General features: G+C 46.1%; 1 protein-coding gene across 1 annotated transcript in view; it reads left to right on the forward strand.

Moving 5' to 3' along the window:
* The first annotated feature begins 3,506 nt into the window (after positions 1-3,506).
* Plpp4 (phospholipid phosphatase 4) overlaps positions 3,507-24,024 on the forward strand; it is a 104,472-nt gene continuing 83,954 nt past the window's right edge. Inside the window, exon 1 of the mRNA XM_042701378.1 lies at positions 3,507-3,645. Coding sequence (XP_042557312.1) covers positions 3,590-3,645 — 56 coding nt within the window. The 5' untranslated portion in view covers positions 3,507-3,589. The remainder of the gene's footprint in view (positions 3,646-24,024) is intronic.

Consider the following 24,024-nt stretch of genomic DNA (forward strand, 5'->3'; position numbering starts at 1 on the left):
CAGCCCTGTGCCCGCATCTAGAATGAGAGTTTTCATTTTATTTCTTATGATATAGCATTTCTAAGGCTCCTGGAAACTCTGATCCAGCCCTCTTCTCCTGGGAACCTGCATTTCTTCAGAGTTTTATGCTGCTCACTGGGCCTACGAGTTTGCTAGGAGAATTTATCTACCCTGCCTTTGCTTCTCCACTCCTGTATGGACTCATTTATCTGCTGGTGTAGCCACAGAGCCTTACCTGCACCGTGTGTGTCCACAGCTGGACAGCTGCTGGAGCCAGCTGTGTCTAGACACTTGGGGGGTGGCTGATGGCATTGTGTGATTGGAACAGGGAAGATGCCATCTGCAGTCCTTTCTCTGGGGGACAGAGATAACACTGCCCTTCACGAGAGACCTGGCATCATCAAGAGAGATGATGGGAGGTAGGAAAAAGGAGAGAGAGTGGAGAGGGAGAGAGACAGAGAGAGTGAGCATGCACTAGTACAACACACCAAGTTTATATAACGAGTGACACTTGAGCCTTCCCTCCACTGCAGAACTTGCGTAAGTGGAAAAAGATCATTAGGGCAAATGACAGGGCATAAAAGGGACCAGGGAGAGACATGGCAGTTGAAGATGAGCACAGGAGATGCCATCACAGCTTTGACTCAAGTCAGTCCTGAAAGTTCTTATTGACCTAGGGAGAAATCGGGAAATCAGGCAGTCTTACTATGGAACACGCAGGATAATTCTCCTTTACTTATTAAAAGTCCCCGGATTTGGACAAGAAAGAGTGTGTATGGGGGCGTCTACTTGTCTTCAGTCTGCATGCCTGGGGCATAGAAAGTTGTCACCTCCCCTTCAAATAGTTTCCCTCCTCTGAAGAATCAGCCCTCTATGGGCTTATTCTTCTCCCATTCTGTCAGCGCTCTGGGCGTTGATGGGTGTAGCTCAGGCCATCCACCCCTTCCAATTTTCTGACCGTAGTGATTGGTTCAGTGTTGGAAGTGTTGAACAATGATGTTCAGGAGACACTTTTGCTGGTAGGATTGGGATCAAGACACCAGGCTGTCTTTCCAGATGTGAACCTAAGAGGACATAAAGCTGGAATGCTGTGCAGCCACCTTCAAACTCACGGGGTGCCTGAGGCGAGTCGATACAAGGCCAGACAGATCAGAGAGGGGTGGAAAGAACCCAGCGCTGATGGCACTGTTTTCACTCTGAGTGTGCAAGGGCCCGGAGCCTGGTCTTCCCCATGACTTTTCATTTCCCCTCCCATCCCCCACCCCCACCCCGGCTCTATGTTTAGGTTGAAGCATCTGTTGCTTGCCACCAAGAAACTCTGCATCTGTTTCCTAAAGCAGATGAGGATGAAGTGACTGTGTGTAGCAGTTTTCTACACAGAAGAGTTTTGAATTCTTCTGAGTTCAAAGAGTTGTCTGAGGAAGACACAGGCTACCTCAAGGATGGCATAAATACATTCACACGTCAAATGGGAGGGGTGTGGATTGGGCAGCTCTTTAAATGTATGTGAATCAAAGTTACCTTTTTCTTTCTTCTTGGTCACTGCTGAGGTTTGAACTCAGGGCCCCGTGACTGAATGGCTTGCTTACTTAGCTGGCTCTCCAGCACTTGAGCTGTGCCTGGAAGCTCTGTCTCCCCCCCCCCCCCCCCACTGGTTAATTTAAGAGTCTTATGGGTTTTTTTTTTGCCAATAGTGGCTGTGAACCATGATCCTCCAGATCTCAGCCTCCCAAGTAGCTCATGCTACTCCATTCAACTCAACCTCTCCTCTTACTGGCTACATCAGTGAAGGTAGAGGCTCTTCAAAGTCTCCTTCCAAGCATCTTTAACACAAATGTGGAGTGGCAAACACGATGTGGCACAATGATTCTGATTTGATGATCCTGATAATGATCCCTAGGCCCCCACAACCACCCAGACCCTGGCCTACCTTTCTGTATGATTTATTCACTGATTTCCATCTTCTTCAGGGAAGACTTCCAAACTCTACCATCTGGCATGCAGCCTTGCATAGACAGTGCTCAGCTGGCACATACAGGTAGGTGATGATGTCTCAGATCAGGGGCTCTTGTTGGCTCTAATTCTCCTCCTGAAACTTGGCTCCCTGGCAACTTCAGGTATAGGCAGAACCCTGCCTTCTCCCTTTGAGTCTTTCCTATCCACCTGCACCTGACATCTCATACCTGATGAACGGTGTAGCCACTGGATTATGTGTTGACTCTGTAGTATTCACCAGCCACCCAAAGCAGGCCAGGCACCAGGCACACAGAGATGAGCAGAACAGACACAGTTTTCCTGCCCCTAGGCCCTTCCACACAGGGCCTGGGTTATTCTTCTCCTCCATACTCTCCTGAAGTGTCTTGCCTTGGTAGCTAGAAACTGGGCCGAGGCCCCCAGCTGATGCCAAAGCCGCCCCAAGGTCACCTTGGTCCTCCTTTGTCCCAGGCAGGATTCAGCTCCTCAATCCTAGCACCCAGTTAGGACAGGTCCCCTGCCTACCAAGTCCTGGCCAGGTCTCTTCTGAAGTCCAGAAGAATCAGAGGCTTCCAGTTCACAAGGGAATGGCTAGGGATATTGTTTCACACGTCAAACACCCATTTGGTTTAAAGTAGTAAAGCCTGGCTCAAATGCTAAGAGGAGGATGAACAACACCCGACCTTCCTTAGTGGGAAAGCGAGAGCCAAGACCCAGCTGGGCTGGGCGCAGGTGGCCGCCTCCAGACCCAGCGGGCGGTCCTCTACCTGCAGCCAGGGCGCTCTGTTGGGGACCAGGACCCAGATGCCTGGCCATGGGGGGGAGACGAGGGGGGACTGGGGGCCCAAGGGCCGCCTGGCGCTGGAGGCACTGGGGGAAGGGGGCGCCTCAGGTGACCTCGTGGGAGCATGGGGGCCGGGGGGAGTGGGACCCGGGGACAGAAAGCAGGAAGGAAGGGGCCCTCCCTCCCTGGCAGGGGCGGAGGGTGCCGGGCGCTCTCACACCCGCGCCCACGTGCGTGCGTGTGTGTGTGTGTGTGTGTGTGTGTGTAAGTGTGTGTGCGCCAGGGACTGGAGATCGGAGATGGAGCGTCAAGGCAGGATCGGGATCCAGGGCGGAGGCTGGCAGAGCCCGGGCCGGCGCGTGGCGGGGGCGCTCAGGCCCCGGGGGCCGCTCAGCGGCGAGGGGCGGAGCGTGCAGGGGGCGGGGCGGGCGGGCGGCCGCGGCGGGGCTTCCCCGGGCTTCCCGCTCCCCCCCACCCCGCCCCGCCCGCCCGGCGCGGGCTCGGGGCGCGGAGGGAGGCGGCGCCCGGCGCGAGGAAGCCGGGAGTCCCCGCGGCGGCCGGTGCTCCGCGCGCGCACGCGGAGCTCCAAGCGCCGGGAGCCGCGGGTGCGGCGTCCGGGAACCCCCGCGCCCGTGGCGGGAGGTTCGGGCTGAGCCCCCCGCCGCCCGCCCGGCTCCCCCCCGCCCCGCGCCGCCCGCCCGCGCCCGCGCCCGCGCCCGCGGCCCGGAGCGCGCCGCCCCCGCCGCCCAGGGTCTGGCGCGCCTCGCGGGCTGAACTGCCGGAGCCGCGGACAGCACCGGCTGCGGCGGCGGGAGCTGCCCGGGCTGCACCATGCGCGAGCTGGCCATCGAGATCGGGGTGCGAGCCCTGCTCTTCGGGGTCTTCGTGTAAGTACGGGCGCTGCGAGCGGGGCGCGCCGACGCGGGGACTCGCCTGCCCTCTCCGCGCCCCAACTTTGTTTGCGCGGACGCGAATGCCTGGGGCCTGTGTGGAGAGCCCCTTCCAGCCCGGGGCCCCCGAATGTGGCTTCCGGGATGCAAAAGACCCCCGTGTCCCCTTCCCGGGACCCTGGGGCGCCGGCACCGGCCTGTCTGTCCCCACCGCGCCCCGGGGCGGCTCCGGCTCCGCCGGGTCCCCTGGCCGGAGCCCCTCTCCAGCCCCCAACCACCTGTCCCGGGGTCCCGCCGCTCCCCGGGACCGAGACGCACACCCTCGGAAGTTTCTCCCTCTCGGTGGCGTGATCTTTCCGGTTGACGCCAGCTGGCTCCGCTCCCCTGGCCCCGCGTCCCCTGCCCGGGGCGGATCGATCGAGTCTCCGCGCAGGGCCCCGGGCTCCGGGGTGTCCCCGGGGGTGTTTGCTCTGGGGTTCGGGGCCCCAGCGCTGGGGGTGTGGGCTGGGAGCGCTGGGGTTGGAGTTTCTGGTGTATGGTGCCGGCAGAGGCCCTTGGTGGGCAGGGGCGAAGTGCCCAGGGGGCTCCGAGCAGCTGGCATCTGGGGACAATTGGGGGGGGCGGCGGAGAGGACCCAGCTCCTTCCCAGCGCCTTCTTAGCGCCCGGCCACCCTGCTGATCACGGGGTTCTTAGGGAGACCCCTGGGGATTTTCCCCATCGACCCGGCCCCACATTCTGCACTCCTCTCCCCCACTTCTACCTTTGGCTGTGGTTGGACACATTTTCAACATTTAAAGTTACGTGAACTTTCAGGATTTGCCGAGGTTTCTGGAAAATACCCACACGGAGATAAACAGCCAGCCACATGCTCGGCATTTCTGCCCTAACCTCATTCGTCTGTGGCAGGTGTACCTTGTCAGAGACGACTTCAGTTCCCGCAGCCAACGCGTCAGGGGAGTCCTTTCTGCAAGTGTCTCTTTCCTAAGCCATCCAGAGCGCTTATTCCCACCCTCAGAAAAGGCGGCGAGCCCTCCCACCCCCTAAGAAGCAGGCAAGCCCCTCCTCCTGCTGACAGACTAAACACTAGTGCCATTCACTGGGCAGCAGGACGGAGAACTTAAACGGGTCTTGGTGAATTTGGAGAAACAAAGGCACTTCTCCCTTCTCAGACTCGATCTTTCTACCTTGTGGAACCAACATTAGATCTGGTGATGGCTATGTGCTCAGGCGAGGACAGTGTCTACTTGGCAAGCAACTTAAACCCTGTCCAATTATGATGTGATAGAAATGATAGCATAGTGGACGGTGGAATCCAACATCTGGTGGGTGGATGTTTGCATGAAAAATGCAGAAATAAAATGGGATAGGCTCTTACTTACCTGCTTTGGTTGCTACTGAAAATTCCCGTTTTAACATGGTCTGACAGTATGCAAAATATTTGTATTGTTCCCACCTTTCCCTTCAGATATTTCCCCAGACGTTTGTGAGATGTTTGTAAATATACAATGGGCTGGGTTGTGAATTTGAAAACTTGGTAATTATTGTTTATGCGCTTCTGGTGTCTGGCAAGGGTATTATGTAAAAAAAAAAATCAGCTTACGTTCTTTTCTCCAAAGTTTCTCTTTGCATTACTTCATGTCATCTCTCCCAGAAGGGCAGATGGGTGAGTCCTGGGTTTTATATCAAACTGGAAATGTCCAAAGCATGTCCAACTTGTGGCTCTCTTACCTGCAAAGAACAGCTTTGGGATTGATGGAGATTGTGTGTGTGTGTGTGTGTGTGTGTGTGTGTGTGTGTGTGTGTGTGTGTTTGGCTATGCATCTTAGTGCTCAGATGCTCATTATCAACAGGCAGATAGAGACTGCTAGATCAATAGTGACACAGGCACAGATAACCCCTTGTTTTCTCAGATAAGCTTCTGGCACTTCAACAGAAGCTGGCCTGCGGGGAAAGTTTCATCTTTCCTTTTTTTCTAGCCCTGACGCGATGGCAGGATCCAGTGGGTTCTCCCCACCATTCATAAAGACTGGTCTCTGTAGCCCGCAGACGTCTGGGACCATTTATCCAGATGAGCAGAACCATTGTCCAATGGAGTCCAAACAATTCATCACCTATTAAAGCTTGACACGTCTACCCTACTTCCCAGGAAGATAGACTACCTCTTTGTGTGTGTGTGTGCGTGTGCGTGCATGCGTGCATGCGCGCGCTCGCATGCGTGTGCGTGCATAACGCATGTGACAGTATTGATGCTTGAACTCAGGGCCTCATACTCCTGCTTGGCTCAAGGCTGGTGCTCTACCACTTGAGCCACAGCTCTACTTCTGGAGTTTTGGTGGTTTATTGGAGATGAGTCTCCTGGACTTTCCTGCTTGGGCTGGCTTGGAATGAATCACAATCCTCAGATCTCAGCCTCCTGAGATCCTGAGATTAGGCTTGAACCACCTGTGCCTGCTCCACTGAAGCTAGGTTTTGAGAGGGAGTATATATCACCTCTTTGCAAGCTTTTCTCCCACCTGGACATGTGCCCATTCTTGGACCACGAGTAAGGATTCTACCTTCCCTGGCTCACATGCTCCCCATAGACCTCAAGTTAGAACGCTCCATGCGATCTGACTTGCATTTTGGACCTGTAGGCAGCTGGGATGTGAGCTCCTCCTTGCTTACTCTTCAGGAAGAGTCTTCTCTTAGCAGATTGTGCTAAGATCATGGAGGTCCTGTGCATTCAGGATTCAGAGGAAGCTCTCCTGACCCCAGAACATGTTCGGTGTCCTTGAGCAACTGTCTGCAAACCTCAAATAGCTGAGAGGAAAAACAGCAAACAGCAATGCAAGTGTGGGCTACCTCATCAAGTTTATTAGCTTAACAAGAGGTAAATTGGTTAGGTGTAAGGTTAGGTCAAAGCACAGTGTGTGGGTTTGAACTTGTGTAGGTCTAAAAGCTGTTGGTCTTGAGGCCCTATGGCTGTTATTCAGGACCTGGGGCTGAGGGGATAGGGACCAGTGTCTGCAGCCTCCTCCATCCTGCTGTCCTTACTGGCTGCAGGACAGACTCAAGAGCTGGACTGGGCTAGAGCTGGACCTTGCTCAGCAGTGCTGAGCTGCTATTCCCCAGCCCTGCCGCCCTGTGTTGTACTGGAACCAGCATGCCAGTCACCACCACTGCCATCGCCAGTACAAGTGGCGTTGTGGAGGGCTCACTGGTGCCTTCTAACCTGGTGAAGAGAGTGTGTTGATATGTCGAAGAAAAACAGGAGCACAATGGCAGTAAGGAGCCACCCAGGTTACCGAGCTAATGAGGACATCTCTGAGATCTAGATCTCGATGATGGAGCCGCGAAGTCTGGGTCCTTAACTCTCCTCTCTGGAGGAACCATGGTGGGCATTGGGCAGCTAAGAGCTTTCTGTGTGCCCAGGACATCCTGTGTGCATTTTCTTAGGAGCTTCATCTCTCTAGAGGTTGATCCCTTTTGCTACCCCACTTTACAAGTGTAGAAGGTTCTGGAAGGTAGCAGGATTGAAGATGCTTGCTCAGCTAGCCAACAGTCAGTCCATCTTGTGTCCCAAAGCCATTGCCCATGAACAAGGGGTTCCATACCAGGCTTCTAGCCTGGTTTGAAAGTGACCACATCCTGTAGCCATGGCCATTGGTGACTGTTAGCTCCGCAGAAGGATGTACACGAGGCCTGGAGGAGGCCATGGGGACAGGCATCACTCTGGGTCTTAGGTGGAGAGATGGTGGTGGTGGTTTAGACTTCCTAGGAGATAGGATTTGGGTTTGACACAGAATTTGAAGGCAGGCCTTGGTGAGGAAATTGCTGCTTGGAATAAAGATTGCAGCTGGGTGCTGTGGTGCAGGCCTGTAATCCTAACTGTTTAGGAGGCAGAGATTGAAGGATTACCATTTGAGGCCAGTCTGGGGTGTGGGGGGAGGAGTTGTGAGACTCCATCTCAGCCAGTGGATGGTCACAGTGTCATGCACCTGACAGCTCAGTGACACAGGGAAACACAAGTCCAAGGGTTGTGGTCCAGACTGCCTCCAGGCTATAAAATAGGACACTTTTTGCTAAAACAAACCAGTGCAAACAGGGAGGCTGGCAGGGAGGTTCAGATGGTAGAGTGCCTGCCTAGAAAGCACGAGGCTCTGATTTCCAGCCACAGTACTGCCAATGTAAGAAAGAAAACTCAGTTGTGAAGAAGTAGTGGTGGGTCCTTTCTCCCAATGCCGTATTCCTTACCCTGTGCTCATCAGTTTTCTTAGAAAGCCTTATGTTCCCAGCTCTGCAGAGGAAGAAGAGGCTCTGAAATGCTGGTCTTGGGCAAAGGTGCCTGCTTGTTCCACTTTTCAGTCTTGAGTTCCCTGGGCTCCCCTGTCCCTAGAGTCCCTCTCTCCTCATAATGGCTCCTGATAGCTCCCTGTCTGCAGTGTCTCTAGAGAGACCGATAGTGTGCTGGGGCAGGGCCGAGAAGGGAGGCCTGTGGCCCCTAGACAGTGCCTGCTTCAGAGCAGGCACGCGATGGGCCATTGCCGGCTGTTTTCTGCTTTGGTAATCACTGGTTTTGAAATGTTTCCCTTCTAATGCTTCTCTTAGCCTCCATCCAGTTGGCAGATCTTTATTTCTAGCTTGGAGGTGCTTACTTACACCTGTGGTTGTGCTCTGTCCCCTTCACTAACAAACTCCGGCGGTAATTCCAGCAAGACATGGGGAAGTTTGGCGCTTTATTGGTCCAGGTGGTTTGCTTGCGGGCGCTGGAGGTTGGCAGATGTGTGAAGTACTGCTGGTAACTAGCAGATGTGTCATTACTGCCCGTAGGGTCTAGCCTGTGACTCTAGGCTGAGTGGGTCATGGTAGGTGAAACAAAGCGCTTGGCATTACTGAGAAGGATAAATAGTGAGCCCTGGAAGGGTCCTACGGAGAAAAGGCTGGGGCGGGGGAGGGGGCGGGGGCCAGCTCACCGTGATGGTCTCAGGTTGGAGGTTGGAGGTTGGGCTTGGGAATAATGGGAAATGAGCATAGATTGAAGATGTGGAAGGCTTCAGTGCCCTTCTAGGAAGGCAATCACCAGAATCCTCAGAGACAGAGAACAGAGGGCCCCCAGCTCTGTATTTGCCCAGGGGAGGGATGGGGCTGCCCTGTTGGGCACGTGGGGCTCAGGTCCCTTCTGCGAGTGACAGCGTGCCGTCACTTTCGCGGCTCTGCCTCGCTGTGCTCTGGGAGTGAGTCTTCTCCCATCTGTGCTGCGGTTAGTCATCTTCAAGCCTGGCTCTCAGCTGTCCGCTGCAGCACTCTGGGAACGAGGATGAGCCTTCATCTTCCTCCCCCTCGCTCCTGCCTGACCTGCCGCCTCCTCACCTCACTTCTACAGAGCATCTTCATAGACTCGGTATTCCACGACAGTTTATAACAAACTTCCTTACGTTTTGCGGAATGCCTGCAGGAGGATTACCAGGGGACTGGCTTAGCCTTGCCCCATGGACAGGAAGGAAGCCCCCAGTCTGTGTTTGGAGCAGATGATTCTTTTACCTGTCTGGTTTAGGTGCTACCGATGGCTGGTCTAGCTTATATGAAAGTCTCTGCTTCTCCTCTCCTTCTTGGCCACACAGGAGAGCTTCCTGCCTCCGCCTCTGCCCTGGGGTTAGATGTCAAGGGATGAGCCGTAGTCCATGGAACGGGGCTGGTGTCACAGCAGAGCTGAGAGGCAGGAAGCTAACCCGACAGAGGATGCCGGACAGCTGTCCTGCAGGGCCATGTCGCTGGAGGTGGCCTCAAGGACAGGAGGTCACTGTGCTAACTGGGGTGTGAGGGTTGGGTAGATACACTTGTCATCATTTTGCTGGCTATCGAATGACAAGTTCAATGTAGTAATGAGTTGTTTGGAGCCCAGTACTAGAGTGAAAGACCATGGGCTTTGGAGCGCGACGTATCTTTGTTGGAATTTCGGCTCTGCTACTAATTAGCACATCGCTTAAAATCTCTATGCTTTACTGTCTTCATGTGAGGAAGGGGAAATAATACTTCATTGGGTTTGATTAGGTAAGGTACTGTTGGTCTGTACATTAAGTGTTTTCTCTCCAGTTCTGATTACATTGATGGTGGTCTATGAATGGCAGTCTGGTATAGTGGGTATGATTGTGATCTTTGACCTTGGGGTGCCAATACTGATCCTGGTTTTTTGCTCCCTTGCAAGAAGAGTGAGCTTGTGGTCAAAGTGTGAATCCAGCTGAGAGCTCTGCTTCCCATTGGTCAATGGGGATGTTCACAGTATTAATGAGCATTAGACTTTTGAGTATTAAATGAGACAACATGCTGATGTCATTACTGTCATCCTTTTACTAAAATGAATCCATAATGCATGCAAAAGAGAAACGCCGTAGATTGCTAATGATATTCTTATTACAAATTAGTATGGGCTTTCTAAGAAGAAGAAGTATATTTCAAGTGATTTTTTTTTCTTTCAGCCTCCACAAATGATAACTTGCCATGAGATCATCCAATGAGGCAGATCCAATGGGGCAGCCAGTGGGGGTAGGGGCGGATCTCAGCCTGGTGGTTTCCTAATGGTGACTTAAATTGCTGGCCTTTTACAACAGTGATTCAGGAACTATCCATCAAAAGTGTCATGAGCAAAGCTGCATGAGGCAACGTAGAAGGAAAATGCTTGGTTCCTCTTGCTGGCTTCAGTCTGTTTTCTCCACTCAGAAGGACGTCTGGGGAGCTCTCTTACCAGCTTTCCTTCCATTCACGTATAAGCAGGCTTCTTTGAGCATGTCTCCTCTCCCTGGGAGGGAGGGCATCTGCCTGGTTGTCTGATAGATGGAGCATTTCTTCTGCTTGAAATATTATTTGCCCCTGTAAAATGAGTCGGCTCCATCCAGACCTCTCAGAATTGATGGTATTTCCCCACCAGGAGATATATGCTCATCACATGACAAAAGGAGATCATTAGTTCCAGAACTGGTGGATATAGTTTTCTCAATTAGTTATAAAGGCTATGCCTTTTATGAGTCACGTAGGCTTGTAAAAGCGTGGAACTTTTTACTTCTGGGATCGTGTTTGTAAATATAATAGTTATGTCAGCCATACTGCTTTGTTAAAAAGTATCATCTTGGAGTTCTGTATGGAGGAATTTGAGTCAGCTTTATACCATGGAAGCTAATTCAGACAAGACCAGTTCCCTGTTGACTGGTCTTCAGGGCCCAGCAAGAGCTGATTATAGGCTTTAGGGGCAGATGAGATGCTCAGGCCCAAGGGAAAGCAAGCCCAAGGGAGCTGGCTTGGGCCCAGGAAGCCCAGGCAGGGCTTATTTGCAAGTTCTTCCGAAAGATCCAGGGGCTTGTTGTCATGTTTTCGCTAAGGACAGAAGCCCAGATGACAGGATCTATTTCTGCAGAGGCATTTAGGTCAGTTTCCAGAAAGCTTACTCTGCCAGTCAGTGCTGGATGTTTCTTTCTGTTTTCCAGAGGGATTTAAACACATGTTTTTATTGAAGTATTGGTTTGAGCCATATGAAATTGTTGAGGTTTGACTGTTTTGACCTATAAAACCGGAAATTTCATTTAGTTCTGCCTAAAAATAACATACACAGCAAAAAAAAGGCCCTATTCATAATTGTACAGCTGCCCAGAACAGCCCCCACCTGCCAAGCCTCCCACCCCCGTCCCCGCCCCAAGCTTCTAACAGTGATCTGCACTCTGTGCAAATGGGATCACACTCAGGCTTCTGTGCAGTGTTCATGGCTCAGGGCTTGGGAGATTGGATGCGAGGAGCCGATGCCAGTTTGTTCTCATTGGTGTGGTGTTCTCACCCTCTGTTTGGGGGGACTGAACCCTCTTAACTACCTTTGCTGTCTGTACATGCCTGGGTTCTTTCTTATCTTGGTCTCTTTTAAGTGTAAGACTGCTATGTTTTTTGGTGAATATGTTTGCAACTTGGAGATATGTCCATCTTGGAATGGTTATTGCCACTTTGTGTGTGTGTGTGTGTGTGTGTGTGTGTGTGTATGTGTATGTGTACTCATGGCCTGGGCTTTGTCCAGATTTTTTTTTTCTCTCAAGGCTAGTGTTCTACTACTTGAGCCATAGCTCCACTTCCAGCTTTTGAGTGGTTAATTGGAGATAAGAGTCTCACATGCTTTGCAGACTGGTAGGCTTTGAACCTCACATTCTCAGATCCAGCCTCCTATGGTAGCTAGGATTACAGGTGTGAGCCACTGATGCCTGGCTTACCCGAAGTTTCAAAAAGAAATTTTCGTCTCTCCTTTGCTCAGCTATCCATCTTAAAGTTGTGTCTAGGCTGCACCTGCACTGATCTCCATGTGCTGAGAGACTTCTGGTGGGTGACACAAAGGAGCCTCAGGCCTGGCTTCACCTGTACAAGGGGGGAGATGGCATGATGTCTGGACCACGGCATTCATTCCTGACATGGTCAGTGATGAAGACCCACCCTTGCTTCCTCACCTGTGATCTGAGGATACCATCTCCCCTTCTAGGGGTTGTAGGGATGGGTGGTACAATGCATGCTGGGAGCCCAGGACACAGATGGTCTTAGGAGTCGTTCAAACATTCTTTTCATCCCCTCCCAACCATCTAGGAAGGTGGGAGTATAGACCAAAGATTCCTAACAGCCCATTGTGATAGTAACAGGCAGAGGATGGTTCTTAGGACCACAGGGCAGCCTTATGCTAGCATTTGGAAAGTTTGGGGGCAGGCATTCTTTGTGAGTGAGTGAGTGTGTGTGTGTGTGTGTATGTACTGGGGTTGAACTCAGAGTCTAAGTGCTATCCCTAAGCATTTTTGCTCAAGGTTAACATTCTACCACTTGAGCCACAGCTCCACTCCTGAAAGTGCCTTTCCACTTAGAACTCTGAGGAAAAAGCCATATTGCAGCACTAACGCATGAGATACAGAAATCCACACTCAAACATTCACTTCTGAATTCCTACAAAGCAAAGCTAATGCACTAGTCAAATAAAAATGAATTCAAACTCAAATACTGTGATTTGAAATGGTTTGTCAAATAATGGGCATAGAGAATCATTAAAGTTCTTCAAAATATCATTTTTGTCATCATGTCCCCTTTATTTTTTTAGATTCAGCATTCTGGTCCTTTTCAGTTTCTTTCATCACTTTTTTTTATTAACATATATTAATTACACAAAGGGATTTCATTGGGTTGTTTCCATACATGAATTTAATGTACTTTGATGAAATTCATCCATTCTATGACTCCCTTATGCCCCCTTTAAAAAATAATGGGTTTTATTATTTTATTTTCATATAATACACATAAACTACTTTGTACTGACTTAGTTCCTCTCTTACTTTCCTTTCACCCCCTCTTCCCAGTGGTTCCCATTCCCGGCATCCCTTTGTTTTTTGTTTTTGAAATTTTTTGGGGGGGGGGGAGGGTGTCCGGTCATGGGGCCTGAACTCTGGGCCTGAGCACTGTCCCTCAGCGCTTCAGCTCAAGGCTAACACTCTACCACTTGAGCCACAGTGCCACTTCCGGCTTTTATTCTTTTTGCTTATGTGGTGCTGAGGAATCGAACCCAGGGCCTCATGCATGCAAGGCAAGCGCTCTACTAGTGAGCCACCTTCCCAGCCCCAGAGTCCCTTTGTTTTGTGCTCATTTTATTCTTTTTGGGGAGGGGGTTGGAGTCCACATTTGAGACAGAATTTGTCACTCTGGCTTGTTTCATTTAACATGCTGATTTCCAGTTTCACCCATTTGCCTTCAAAGGACATAATTTCATTGTTCTTTATGGCTGGCTAGTGCTTTAAAGATACCTTTACATTGTCTTGGATCCCATCATTTCTGATGGTATGCCAGTACCATTGCTTATCTGAGTACAAAGTGTTATTTCACTTGGTAGTTTTTGAGATTTTCTCTTGACTGTTTTGTTTTCAGTAGTTTTAAGTGTGGTGTATACGTTGGTCTCACTTGTGTTTTTCCTTCTTGGGTTCATTGAGTTCTCAGAAGAAGTATGGTTTGATGTCTCATCAGTTGAACATTCCTAAGATATCACATTTGCCCCTATTCCTTTTGCCTCATTCTTGTGCTTTTCTCCTTCTGTTTCTTTGATCACTGGAAAGTTTGATATTAGTTCATAGGTCTTGGTTGGTCTGCTCTATTTTATTTGTTGTTGAAACTTTTCTTCCTGTGGCTAAGTTTGAGATATTTTCTATTGAGTTATCTTCAAATTCTTTATTCTGCAATGTCTATTCTGCTGGTGAGTTATCTTCAAAGTCCTTATTCTACTATGTCTATTCTGCTGGTAAGTTCATGTAATAAAAGCTTTCTTTCAGAGTTCATGTTTTCTCAGTTCTAGAATTTCTATCTGGTTATTTTCTTGGAGTTTTAATTTGATATTTTTCCATCCATTCACCCATTGTGCTCATCTTTGTCTTTATTCTTATTCTTTTAGCACATTGAGAATAGGGGACCCTTTCTGCTGATTCTACCTCAAGAGGACTGAGTTCTGAGTTTTTTTTTCTTAAAAAAATATTTACTTTTATTTTCTAGTTTTATTATCTTTAGTCATACAAAGGAGTTACCATTTAACAAAGTGGCTTATGAATACATTGCATCTTGATGAGTATCACCCCTTACAGCCTTCTCAACCCTCCCTCCCAACTGCCCTCCCCTCTCTTCTGTTAATTTTTGTAGGATATGCATTGAATTATTTTTTTTAATTTAATTTAATTTATTTTTGTGAACATACTGTACAGAGGGGTTACAATTACATGGGCAAGATAATGCGTACATTTCTTATCAAGCATTGCAGCCTCCTCCTTTGTTTACCCTTCACATCCCTTCCCAGCCTCCCCCCCCCAATCCTCCCCCGCCCATCAATGTTGTAAAGCTCGTTTTCGACATGACAACTTGTACTTCTCATTGTTGCAACAAGTCCACCTGTATCCTTAAACGACTTGTTTTTCCCCATCTCCTCCACAAATTATACTGACATCAAATATAGTGAAAGCAGGGGTTATACTGTGGGGGAGGGACATACAAAGCAACAAAGAGATAATCTTATAAATGCGGTAGAAACAAATGCATGAAAGAAAAAAACATTAAAATACATATCTAAGGGTTCATTTTCCTAACATCACATTATCTGACCTTTTCCGCTTGACTCATACATATACTAGATATTGCAAATAAGGGAAACCATGGGACCTATGTTTCTTTAGGCCTGGCTTACTTCACTTAATATAATTTTTTCCAAGTTTTTCCATTTCCTAACAAATAGGGCAATGTCATTCTTTCTGATGGAGGCATAGAATTCCATTGTATGGCTAGTGAAGATCTTCTCCCAATCCGTGGGGTTTCTATTGATCTTGCTAGCTATGTCCTTTGCCATGCAGAAGCTCTGCAACTTCATGCAATCCCATTTGTCCAACCTTTCTTTGATTTGTTGTGTTTCCGGGTCTCTATTCAGAAAATTTTGGCCTGTGCCAAGGAGACCTAGGGTTTCTCCTATTCCATCCAGTAGTGTTTTCAGAGTGTCTGCTTTGACTTCGAGATCTTTGATCCATTTGGAGTTGATTCTGGTGCAGGGTGATATATAAGGATCTAGCTTTAGTTTTCTACAAGTAGTTTACCAATTTTGCCAGCACCATTTACTGAAGAGGCTGTCTTTCTTCCATTCTATTGTTTTAGCTCCTTTATCGAAGATTAGATGGCTGTAGGTCTATAGGTTCATTTCTGGGTTTTCAATTCTATTCCATTGGTCCTGAGGTCTGTTCTTATGCCAATACCAAGCTGTTTTGATTACTATGGCTTTATAGTAGAGTTTGAAATTTGGTATTGATATTCCTCCAGCAGTGTTCTTTCCGTTGAGGAGCGTTTTTGCTATTCGGGGTCTTTTATTGTTCCATATGAATTTTTGGATTGCCTCTTCTATTTCCTTGAAGAATGAGGTTGGAATTTTGATAGGTATCGCGTTGAATTTGTAGATAGCCTTGGGAAGTATTGCCATTTTCACGATGTTAATCTTTCCAATCCAGGAGTATGGGAGGTTTTGCCATTTTCTAAGTTCTGTTTTGATTTCCTTTTTCAAGATTTTAAAGTTTTCATCATAGAGGTCCTTCACTTCTTTGGTTAAGTTAATTCCTAGGTATTTTATTTTTTTGTGGGGCTATTACAAATGGAGTTGCTTTCCTAATTTCAGCCACACTTTTCTCATTGTTGGCATACAGAAAAACCATTGATTTTTGGTGTTAATTTTATACCCTGCTACTTTGCCAAAGTTTTGAATCAGCTTGAGTAATTTGGGAGTGGAGTCTATGGGATTCTTTAATACAAGATCCTGTCATCTGCAAAGAGGGAGAGTTTTATTTCTTCTTTCCCTATTTGGATCCCCTTTATGTCTGCATCTTGTCTTATTGCTGTAGCTAGGCATTCTAATACTAGATTGAAGAGAAGTGGAGAGAATGGACATCCTTGTCTTGTTCCTGAGTTAAGAGGAAATGGCTTTAGTTTTTCACCATTAAGTATAATGCTGGCTGTAGGTTTGTCATATACAGCCTTTATTGTATTGAGGAATGTTCCATGGATTCCTAATTTTTCCAAAACCTTCATCATAAAGGGGTGTTGGATCTTGTCGAATGTTTTTTCTGCATCTATTGAGATAACCATGTGGTTCTTATTCTTGCTCCTGTTGATGTGATGAATAATATTAATTGATTTGCGTATATTGAACCAGCTTTGCATCCCTGAAATGAATCCTGTTTGATCGTGGTGTATGATTTTTTGGATGAATTGTTGAAGTCGATTGGCCAAAATTTTGTTGAGAAGTTTTACATCAATGTTCATCAAAGAAATGGGTCTATAGTTCTCTTTCTTTGATGAGTCCCTGCCTGGTTTTGGGATGAGGGTTATGATGGCTTCATAGAATGTGTTCGGTAGTGAACTTTCTCTTTCAACTTCATTGAAGAGTTGGAGGAGTTTTGGTGTGAGCTCTGCTTTGAAGGCCTTGTAAAATTCCACTGTAAAACCATCTGGTCCTGGACTTTTCTTAGCTGGGAGGTCTCTTATTGCTGTTTCTATTTCAATGCTTGATATGGGCCTGTTAAGATAGTTTAACTCATCTTGGTTTAGTTTTGGCATGTCAATATTTGCTAGGAAAAGGTCCATTTCTGTCAAGTTCTCAAACTTATTAGCATAAAGTTTTGAGAAGTATTCCCTTATAATGTTCTGAATCTTGGTTGTTTCCATGGTGATGTTTCCATTCTCATCTCTGAGTTTATTTATTTGGGTGTGTTCTCTTCTTTTTCTGATAAGATTTGCTAAGGGTCTGTCAATTTTGTTAATTTTTTCGAAGAACCAACTCTTTGTTTTGTTGAGTCTTTCTATAGTTTTTTTGGATTCTAATTCATTTAATTCTGATTTAATTTTAATTATTTCTTTCCATCTACTGGATTGGGGTTTATCTTGCTGCTCTTTTTCAAGGAGGTTTAGATGTGTCATTAAATTGTTGGTTTCAGATCTCTCCAATTTGTTGATGTAGGAGCTCAGAGCTATAAACTTGCCTCTGAGTACTGCCTTTGCTGTGTCCCAGAGGAGCTGGTAATTTGTGTGTTCATTTTTGTTGAATAGCACGAACATTTGAATTTCCTTTCTAATCTCTTCCATGACCTACTCGTGATTCAGCAGTGTGTTGTTCAGCCTCCATGTGATACCGGACTTTCTTTGGTGGCTTTTGGTGTTGTGTTCTAATTTTATTCCCTTGTGGTCAGAGAGAATGCAAGGTATAACTTCAATGTTTCTGAATTTAGACAAATTTGCTTTGTGGCCTAAAATGTGGTCTATTTTAGAAAATGTTCCATGTGCTGCTGAGAAAAACGTGTATTTTGATGCTGCTGGGTGAAATGTTCGGTAGATGTCTGTTAACTCTAGTTGATCTATGCAGTTGTTTAGAGCTGAGGTTTCTCTGTTGAGTTTTTGCCTAGTTGATCTATCTAGTGGGGAGAGTGGTGTGTTAAAATCCCCAACAATTAATGTCTTTGGATCTATATGGGATTTGAGGGAAAGTAGTGTTTCTTGGATAAATTTGGGTGCTCCATTGTTTGGCGAATAGATATTTAGAATTGTAATATCCTTCTGAAGGAGAGATCCCTTAATTAGTAAATAGCGACCTTCTTTATCTCTTCTCACGAATTTTAATTTGAAGTCTATTTTATCTGATATTAGGATTGCAACTCCCGCCTGTTTATGGGGGCCGTTTGCTTGGTAGATTTTGTTCCAGCCTTTAACATGGAAAATGTGTTTGTTTTTATGGGCAAGATGTGACTCCTGAAGGCAGCAGATAGAAGGGTCTTGTTTTTTAATCCAACTAGATAGTCTATGTCGCTTAATTGGAGAGTTAAGTCCATTAACGTTAAGAGATAGGACTTAGAGGTATTTGGGAGTTCCTGCCATGTTATCCACCTTCTTGGGGGCTGCGAAAACTGGGTTCTTCCTATGGTTCTTGGATTCTCAGTTTGGGTTCAGTTTCTTGGCCTTTATTGTGGTCTTGTTGGTTTTCTATGTGTAGGACATCTTTAAGAATCTTTTGTAGGGCTGGTTTGGTGGAGATGTATTGTTTCAATTTTTCTTTGCTATGGAAAGTTTTTATTTGGCCTTCAGTTATGAAGGAGAGTTTAGCTGGGTACAGTATTCTTGGTTGATAGTTGTTTGTTTTTAGGGCATGGCATACATCATTCCAGGCTCTTCTTGCTTTGATTGTCTCTGCTGAGAAATCTGAGGTGATTCTAATTGGTTTCCCTTTATAGGTGATTACCCTTTTCTCCTTGACAGCTTTAAGGATCTTTTCCTTGTTCTGAGTTGATCCTGTGTGGATTATAATGTGATGGTGGGATGTCCTATTCTGGTCTGGTCTATTTGGGGTTTTAAAAGCTTCTTGTATCTGAATAGGCCTATCTTTTTGTATGTTTGGGAAGTTCTCTACTAGGATCCTGTTAAACAAATTTCCTAGACCATTAACTTCTGTTTCTAGGTGCTCCTCTACACCCATTATCCTTAGATTAGGCATTCTGATGGTGTCTTCCAAGTGTTGGATAGATCTATCATATTTCTTCGACTTGTCTTGGATGGTTGTATGTTCTTTCTCTATAATATCTAGGCTGTCTTCAATCCCTGAGATTCGATCTTCTGCATGGTCTAACCTGCTGTCAAGACTTTCTACTTTGTTTTTTTTTTTTTATCTCTTTTCCTTCTAATTGGTCAGCTTTGATGGCTTCAAATTCTTTGTTGAAGCTTTGTTTTAGATCTTGTATGTACTTCTTTACTTCCTTAATTTGGCGTTCAGTGTATATTCTCAAATCACTTAGTTGATTGGTTATGGTTTCCTTGGACTCCCATTCTTCTGTTGGGTTCCATTCAGCATTCCCTTTGTGGTCTCCCTGACTTCCTTCAGCTCTTTGTTAATGGATTCCATGAATGCCTTTAGTGATCTTTGTGTATTCTCTTCCTGCTCTCTCAATTCCTGTATTACTCTTTGATTAGCTTCCTCCTGTTCGTGGGATTCCTGTAGTTCTCTTTGAGTATTCTCAGCCTGCTCATGCCATTCCTGCCTTTTTCTTTGAGTATTCTCAAGCTGCTCATGCAAATCCTGTATCAGTTTTTGAGTAGCTTCCTCACGCTTATGATATTCCTGTATAAACTTTTGGATTGCCTCCATTCTCTCCCTATCACGCTCATACAGAGTCCTTTGTAGATTTTCAATCTTTTCATTTATCATGTTTGCCAGCAGTGTTTGCAGAGCTATTTGGGAACTCTCCTCTGGATTATTCATTATCTGTTCTGTCCCCTGATTATCAAGATTGGGAATTGAGATACCCGGATTTGCCATTTTTCTTGTGTTTTTCCGGCTTATTCTGCCCATTTGAGATGAAAATAGCACCAGTTTTGTGCTAGAACACTATCTTAAGGCAAGCATCAACCAAAGTCTGAATTTGCACAGTCAATAGTCTACAGATACAATCTAGTTCAACAGATACATCTATTCAACATCAAACAACTATATGTTAATGGGCTACGAACTGCAAAGAAGAATTTGGAAAACCAGAAATTATTAGGGTTAGGGAGAGATGTGGGTAAAAAATAGGAATAGATTGATGTGGGGAGGCATAGGGAGAGTTAACTAAGTCCTAATCTTAAAGCAGGAAATAGGTTGGGTAGGATGAAAATAGAGAGAGAGATAAAAAGAAGAAAGGGAAAGGGAAAAGAAAAGAGACCAGAAAAAATAGACAAGTAAAAATTAATAATATTATGCAGATCGAAAACAATCTATTTAGAGAAGAACGTGAATATATTGAGAGAAGGGAGGGATATAAAGGAGATGTGAAAAACTTAAAAATAAAAATGCTTAAAATATTATATAGGAATGAAGAGGTAGTACTGCTATTAATGAATTTAAGTCTCAGGGGTTTTGAATTGAGTAATAAATTTGTGGATTAAGTGTGTACACAATGGGGGATAGGGTCTAATAGTCAACTACGGGTTTATCTGAGGATGTGCAGGACAAGATTTAAGTCACATAAAGAATAACAAAAGAGAGAGGAAAAGGTGAAAAGGATAAGAAAGGAAGAAAAAAAGATCAGAAGTTCAGTAGAGCTAAACAAAAAACAAAAAGATAATTAAAAAAGAAAAAAAAAGAGAAAGAAAACAAAGAAAAAAAAACGCACACTCACATATCCCTAAAATAAAAATTATAAGAGGAAAAAAAAGTTACTGGAAAACAATTTTTTTCAAAAAAAAGGCAAAAATTAAAGATTAAAAAAAGTTTTAGAAAAGAAAAAAAAATTTTTTTTATATAAGGTACCAAAGAAGAAGAGGAGGAGGAGGAGGAAGAGGAGGAGGAGGAGGAGGGGGGGGGAGGAGGAGGAGGAGGAGGAGGAGGAGGAAGAGGGGGGAAGGAGGGGGGGAGGGGGGGAGGAGGAGGAGGAGGAGGAGGAAAGTTCTTTGATTTTTTTGGGAGGGGTGGGAAAAATCCTGTATCTCCCTTGTGTCCGTAACCAGCTTTTTGTTGGAGTCTCTGGTCTGCTTGTGGTCCTGTGGCTTGTTTGGTTTCTTAAGTCAGTTTGTTCGAGCTAGTTCAATGGGAGGCAGATCTGCTTTGAGAATCACAAAAAAGGGGGATGCAGTGATGAGGCTAGGTTCTTGGTAGAGTTGAGGCCTTTCAACAAACAGTAGCTTTTCCTGGGGGCTAGTTTGTGAAAAACTCACAGAGCCCAGCCTGGAGCCATTCTCAGGGTTTCTGTTTACTGAATTTCAATTGATTGTAGAGGGAGGGGCAGCCTCTGGCTCTGATTACCCAGTGAAGAAACCCACTCCTAGGGCTGGCTCCCGAGCTGGGTGACTTTTCCCTGGGTGGAGCTGAGTGGCAGGTCAGGCCGCCATTAAGTTCTTGTGACCCCGAGCTTTGTCGGTATCCAAGATGGAGATCTCCGGTACTGCGGGGGGAGGGGTGGCCTTCCCTCCTCTGCTCCCTGAGAAGGAGTGAGGACGTCAGGCTTCTACTCACACCGAGTCTTGGTTCCTGGGTCGTCTCTGGTCTGGGAACTGCAGGATGAAGATGTCCGCTCCTTGTCGGTTCTTGCTGGTGTTGAGTAGAATCCGCTCGCCCGCTGTGTCTGGCTCCTTCGTCCCGGACTCTCTGTGGCTCAGGTATGGCCGTGGCCACTGCCGCCACAGCTGCGGCCGCGGCGGTAGCTGCTGGCAAGAGCTCAGATGTGTCTCTTGCCTGGATTTTCCCTCTCTGGCCTGACTCTCTGTCCTGTGATGGCACACTTGGTGTGATTCTCTGGCTTAGGACGGTGCACTGGAACTCTAAAACTGCTTTCTATACGAGAGCTTGTTTAGACTCTAGCTTCTCCTCTGCCATCTTCCCGGAGCCCCTTCTGCATTGAATTCTTGACCACATCTCCCCCCTGCTCCTTTCATTCATCTACCCCTCTCCCCTTGGCCCCATCCCCTTTCAAGTACCTGCTTCCTGGTGTTTCTTTTGTTCAATTTTTATTTTGGCTTTCTAAGGAATTATGCTATTTGGGTTCTCCCTTGATTCCACCATATTTCAGTTAATACATTTGTATATGTTTGCCTGTCACCCCAGAAGATTAACTTCTATGTTTATAAGCTAATTCTAGCTTCCACCTGTGATGGAAAACATATCACCTTTGTCTCTCTGGGCCTGATTTCCTTCACTTAACATAATTCTTCCGGGCATTGCCCTTTCTTTACAAATGATGTACCATTCTTTCTAATGGATGAGTAAAATTCCATTGCATACACACACACACATATACATATATACATACACACACATAAACACCCCCCCCCCACATTTTCTTGATTCATTCATCCATTGTGGGGTATCTGGGCTGAGTCCATACCTTCACTATGGTAAATAGTACTGCAATGCACTGGTTGTGCTGGTGGCTTTACTGTATCCTGGTTTGTCATCTTTTGGATAAATGCCCAGGACTAGAATTACTGGATCATGGGGCTTAGTTTTTTTTTTTTTTGAGGAACCACCATAGTATATTATGCTTCCCTTTTGGCCACATCCTCTCCAGTGTAATTATGGGCTACATTTCTCTCATAGAATTGTGTATATAGCACTTTTTTATTGTAGGGACATTGTGACCCATACACTCTAGAGACTGGAAAAAATTTCCCCTTAAGTGTTAAGTTTGATTCTTGCATGTAGTTAATTGACTGCTGGATTGTATTCAGCCTTGAGACCGACCTTGATTCTGGCCTAGGCTTGGGCAAGTCTATTTTTTGCCTTTGATTCTATGTTGTATCCCATAATCCTAGGATAGGATTTCTACCTTTGATTTAGTCCTTCTGAGATTGCAATAGAAAGTTTAACTTGGAGACATTTTGGCTTCAAACTGTATCTCTTAGCACTGGGTACCTGCTGACATCTCTGTTGGACTCTTTAGGTTGTAGCTGTTCCTCCTCTTTGGGGTCCTTGGAGTCTTGCTCTGCACAGTGCAATTTCTGGGTTAGCCAGTAATTCAGAAGATATCTTTACACAGAATTCTGGGTAATCTTTGTGTCTAATCTTTACAGAGAGTTTTTCTGTTGTATTGGCTATTATTTTATTCCTTTCTGCCTTGTCTTTTTCATAACCTTTTCTCCTGTCTGTCTCACTGATTGGTGTGCTTTGAGGCTCTTCAGTCTCTATATAGATTCAGTTATGTTTTCATTCTTGGCCATGGTGTTTTGAAAGAGAAAAGAGAAATGAGGGCATATAGTCTTAGCCATCTTGAACTGGATTGCTCTTTATAAAGATTCTCAAGGGATGGGGATGTAGCTCAGTAGTAGAATGCTTACTTAACATTTGCATGGACCTAGTCAGTCCCAATCCTCTCCACCTTCAAAGTAACACTTGCATTTTATTTGATACAGGGTTGATGGTTTTCATACACAAAAGTGTACTTCTTATAAACCCATCAGTTCTTACTTTCTGGGTTATTAGGTAAATGTCCCCATGTCTAAAGTCTTAGTTTCCAAAATTCATCCCATACTTGGTTTTCCTGAGAGGCCTTGTCTGACCATATTAGTCCTGAATTAACCAATATTACTGATAGCAGTGTTAGACGCAAGTCTCACATTTATCTTTTTGTTTTAATTATAGGAGTTCTTAGTTCCTAAATGTATTGCATTTTAATCAAGTCTTGTGGACAAGTGTGAAGATCTTGAGTCATATAGTAAGAGCATGTTAAGCTCAGCACTGGTGGCTCACACCTGTAATCCTAGGCACTCAGGAGACTGAGATCTGAGGATCACAGTTTGAAGCCAGGTCTGGGCAGAATAGCCCACAAGACTCTTAGCTCCAATTACTAGCAAAAAGCTGGAAGTAGAGCTGTGACTCAAATTGTAGAGTGCTGGCTTTGAACAACAAAGCCAAGCCAGAGTGCAAGGCTCCATCCTGGTACCCCAAATTGCATATTAAATTAGACTTTCTGACATCAACATCATATTTAGGAAAGCCCATATGGAATTGGAAATTTGATTTTTCATCATCTCTTCACTATTTGTTAAAAATAGCCACCTGGGTTGGTTTTGGCTTTGGAGATGATGGTGAGGAAGAAGAGGGAGAGGAGGAGGAAGAGGGGGAAATGGCAGCAGTCACTCATATTTATTGAGTACTTACCATGTGCTAGGCAGTACTGTGAGACCCATTTTAGATCTCCATACAGCTCTAAGATAGCTATATAGTTCTTTCTCTCTCTCTTTTTTTTCTTGAGAAATCCAAGGCTCAGAGGGGTTAAGAATGCATGAGGTGTCACACTGTTAATGAATGAGAGGGCAGGGCTTTGTGGGAACATTTCAAGTTGGGTGTTTAATGGGTCAAGACCATTTAT

Source organism: Dipodomys spectabilis, unplaced genomic scaffold (assembly GCF_019054845.1).
Source record: "Dipodomys spectabilis isolate Male_0828 unplaced genomic scaffold, ASM1905484v1 ptg000289l, whole genome shotgun sequence".
In the NCBI taxonomy this organism is placed as follows: domain Eukaryota; kingdom Metazoa; phylum Chordata; class Mammalia; order Rodentia; family Heteromyidae; genus Dipodomys; species Dipodomys spectabilis.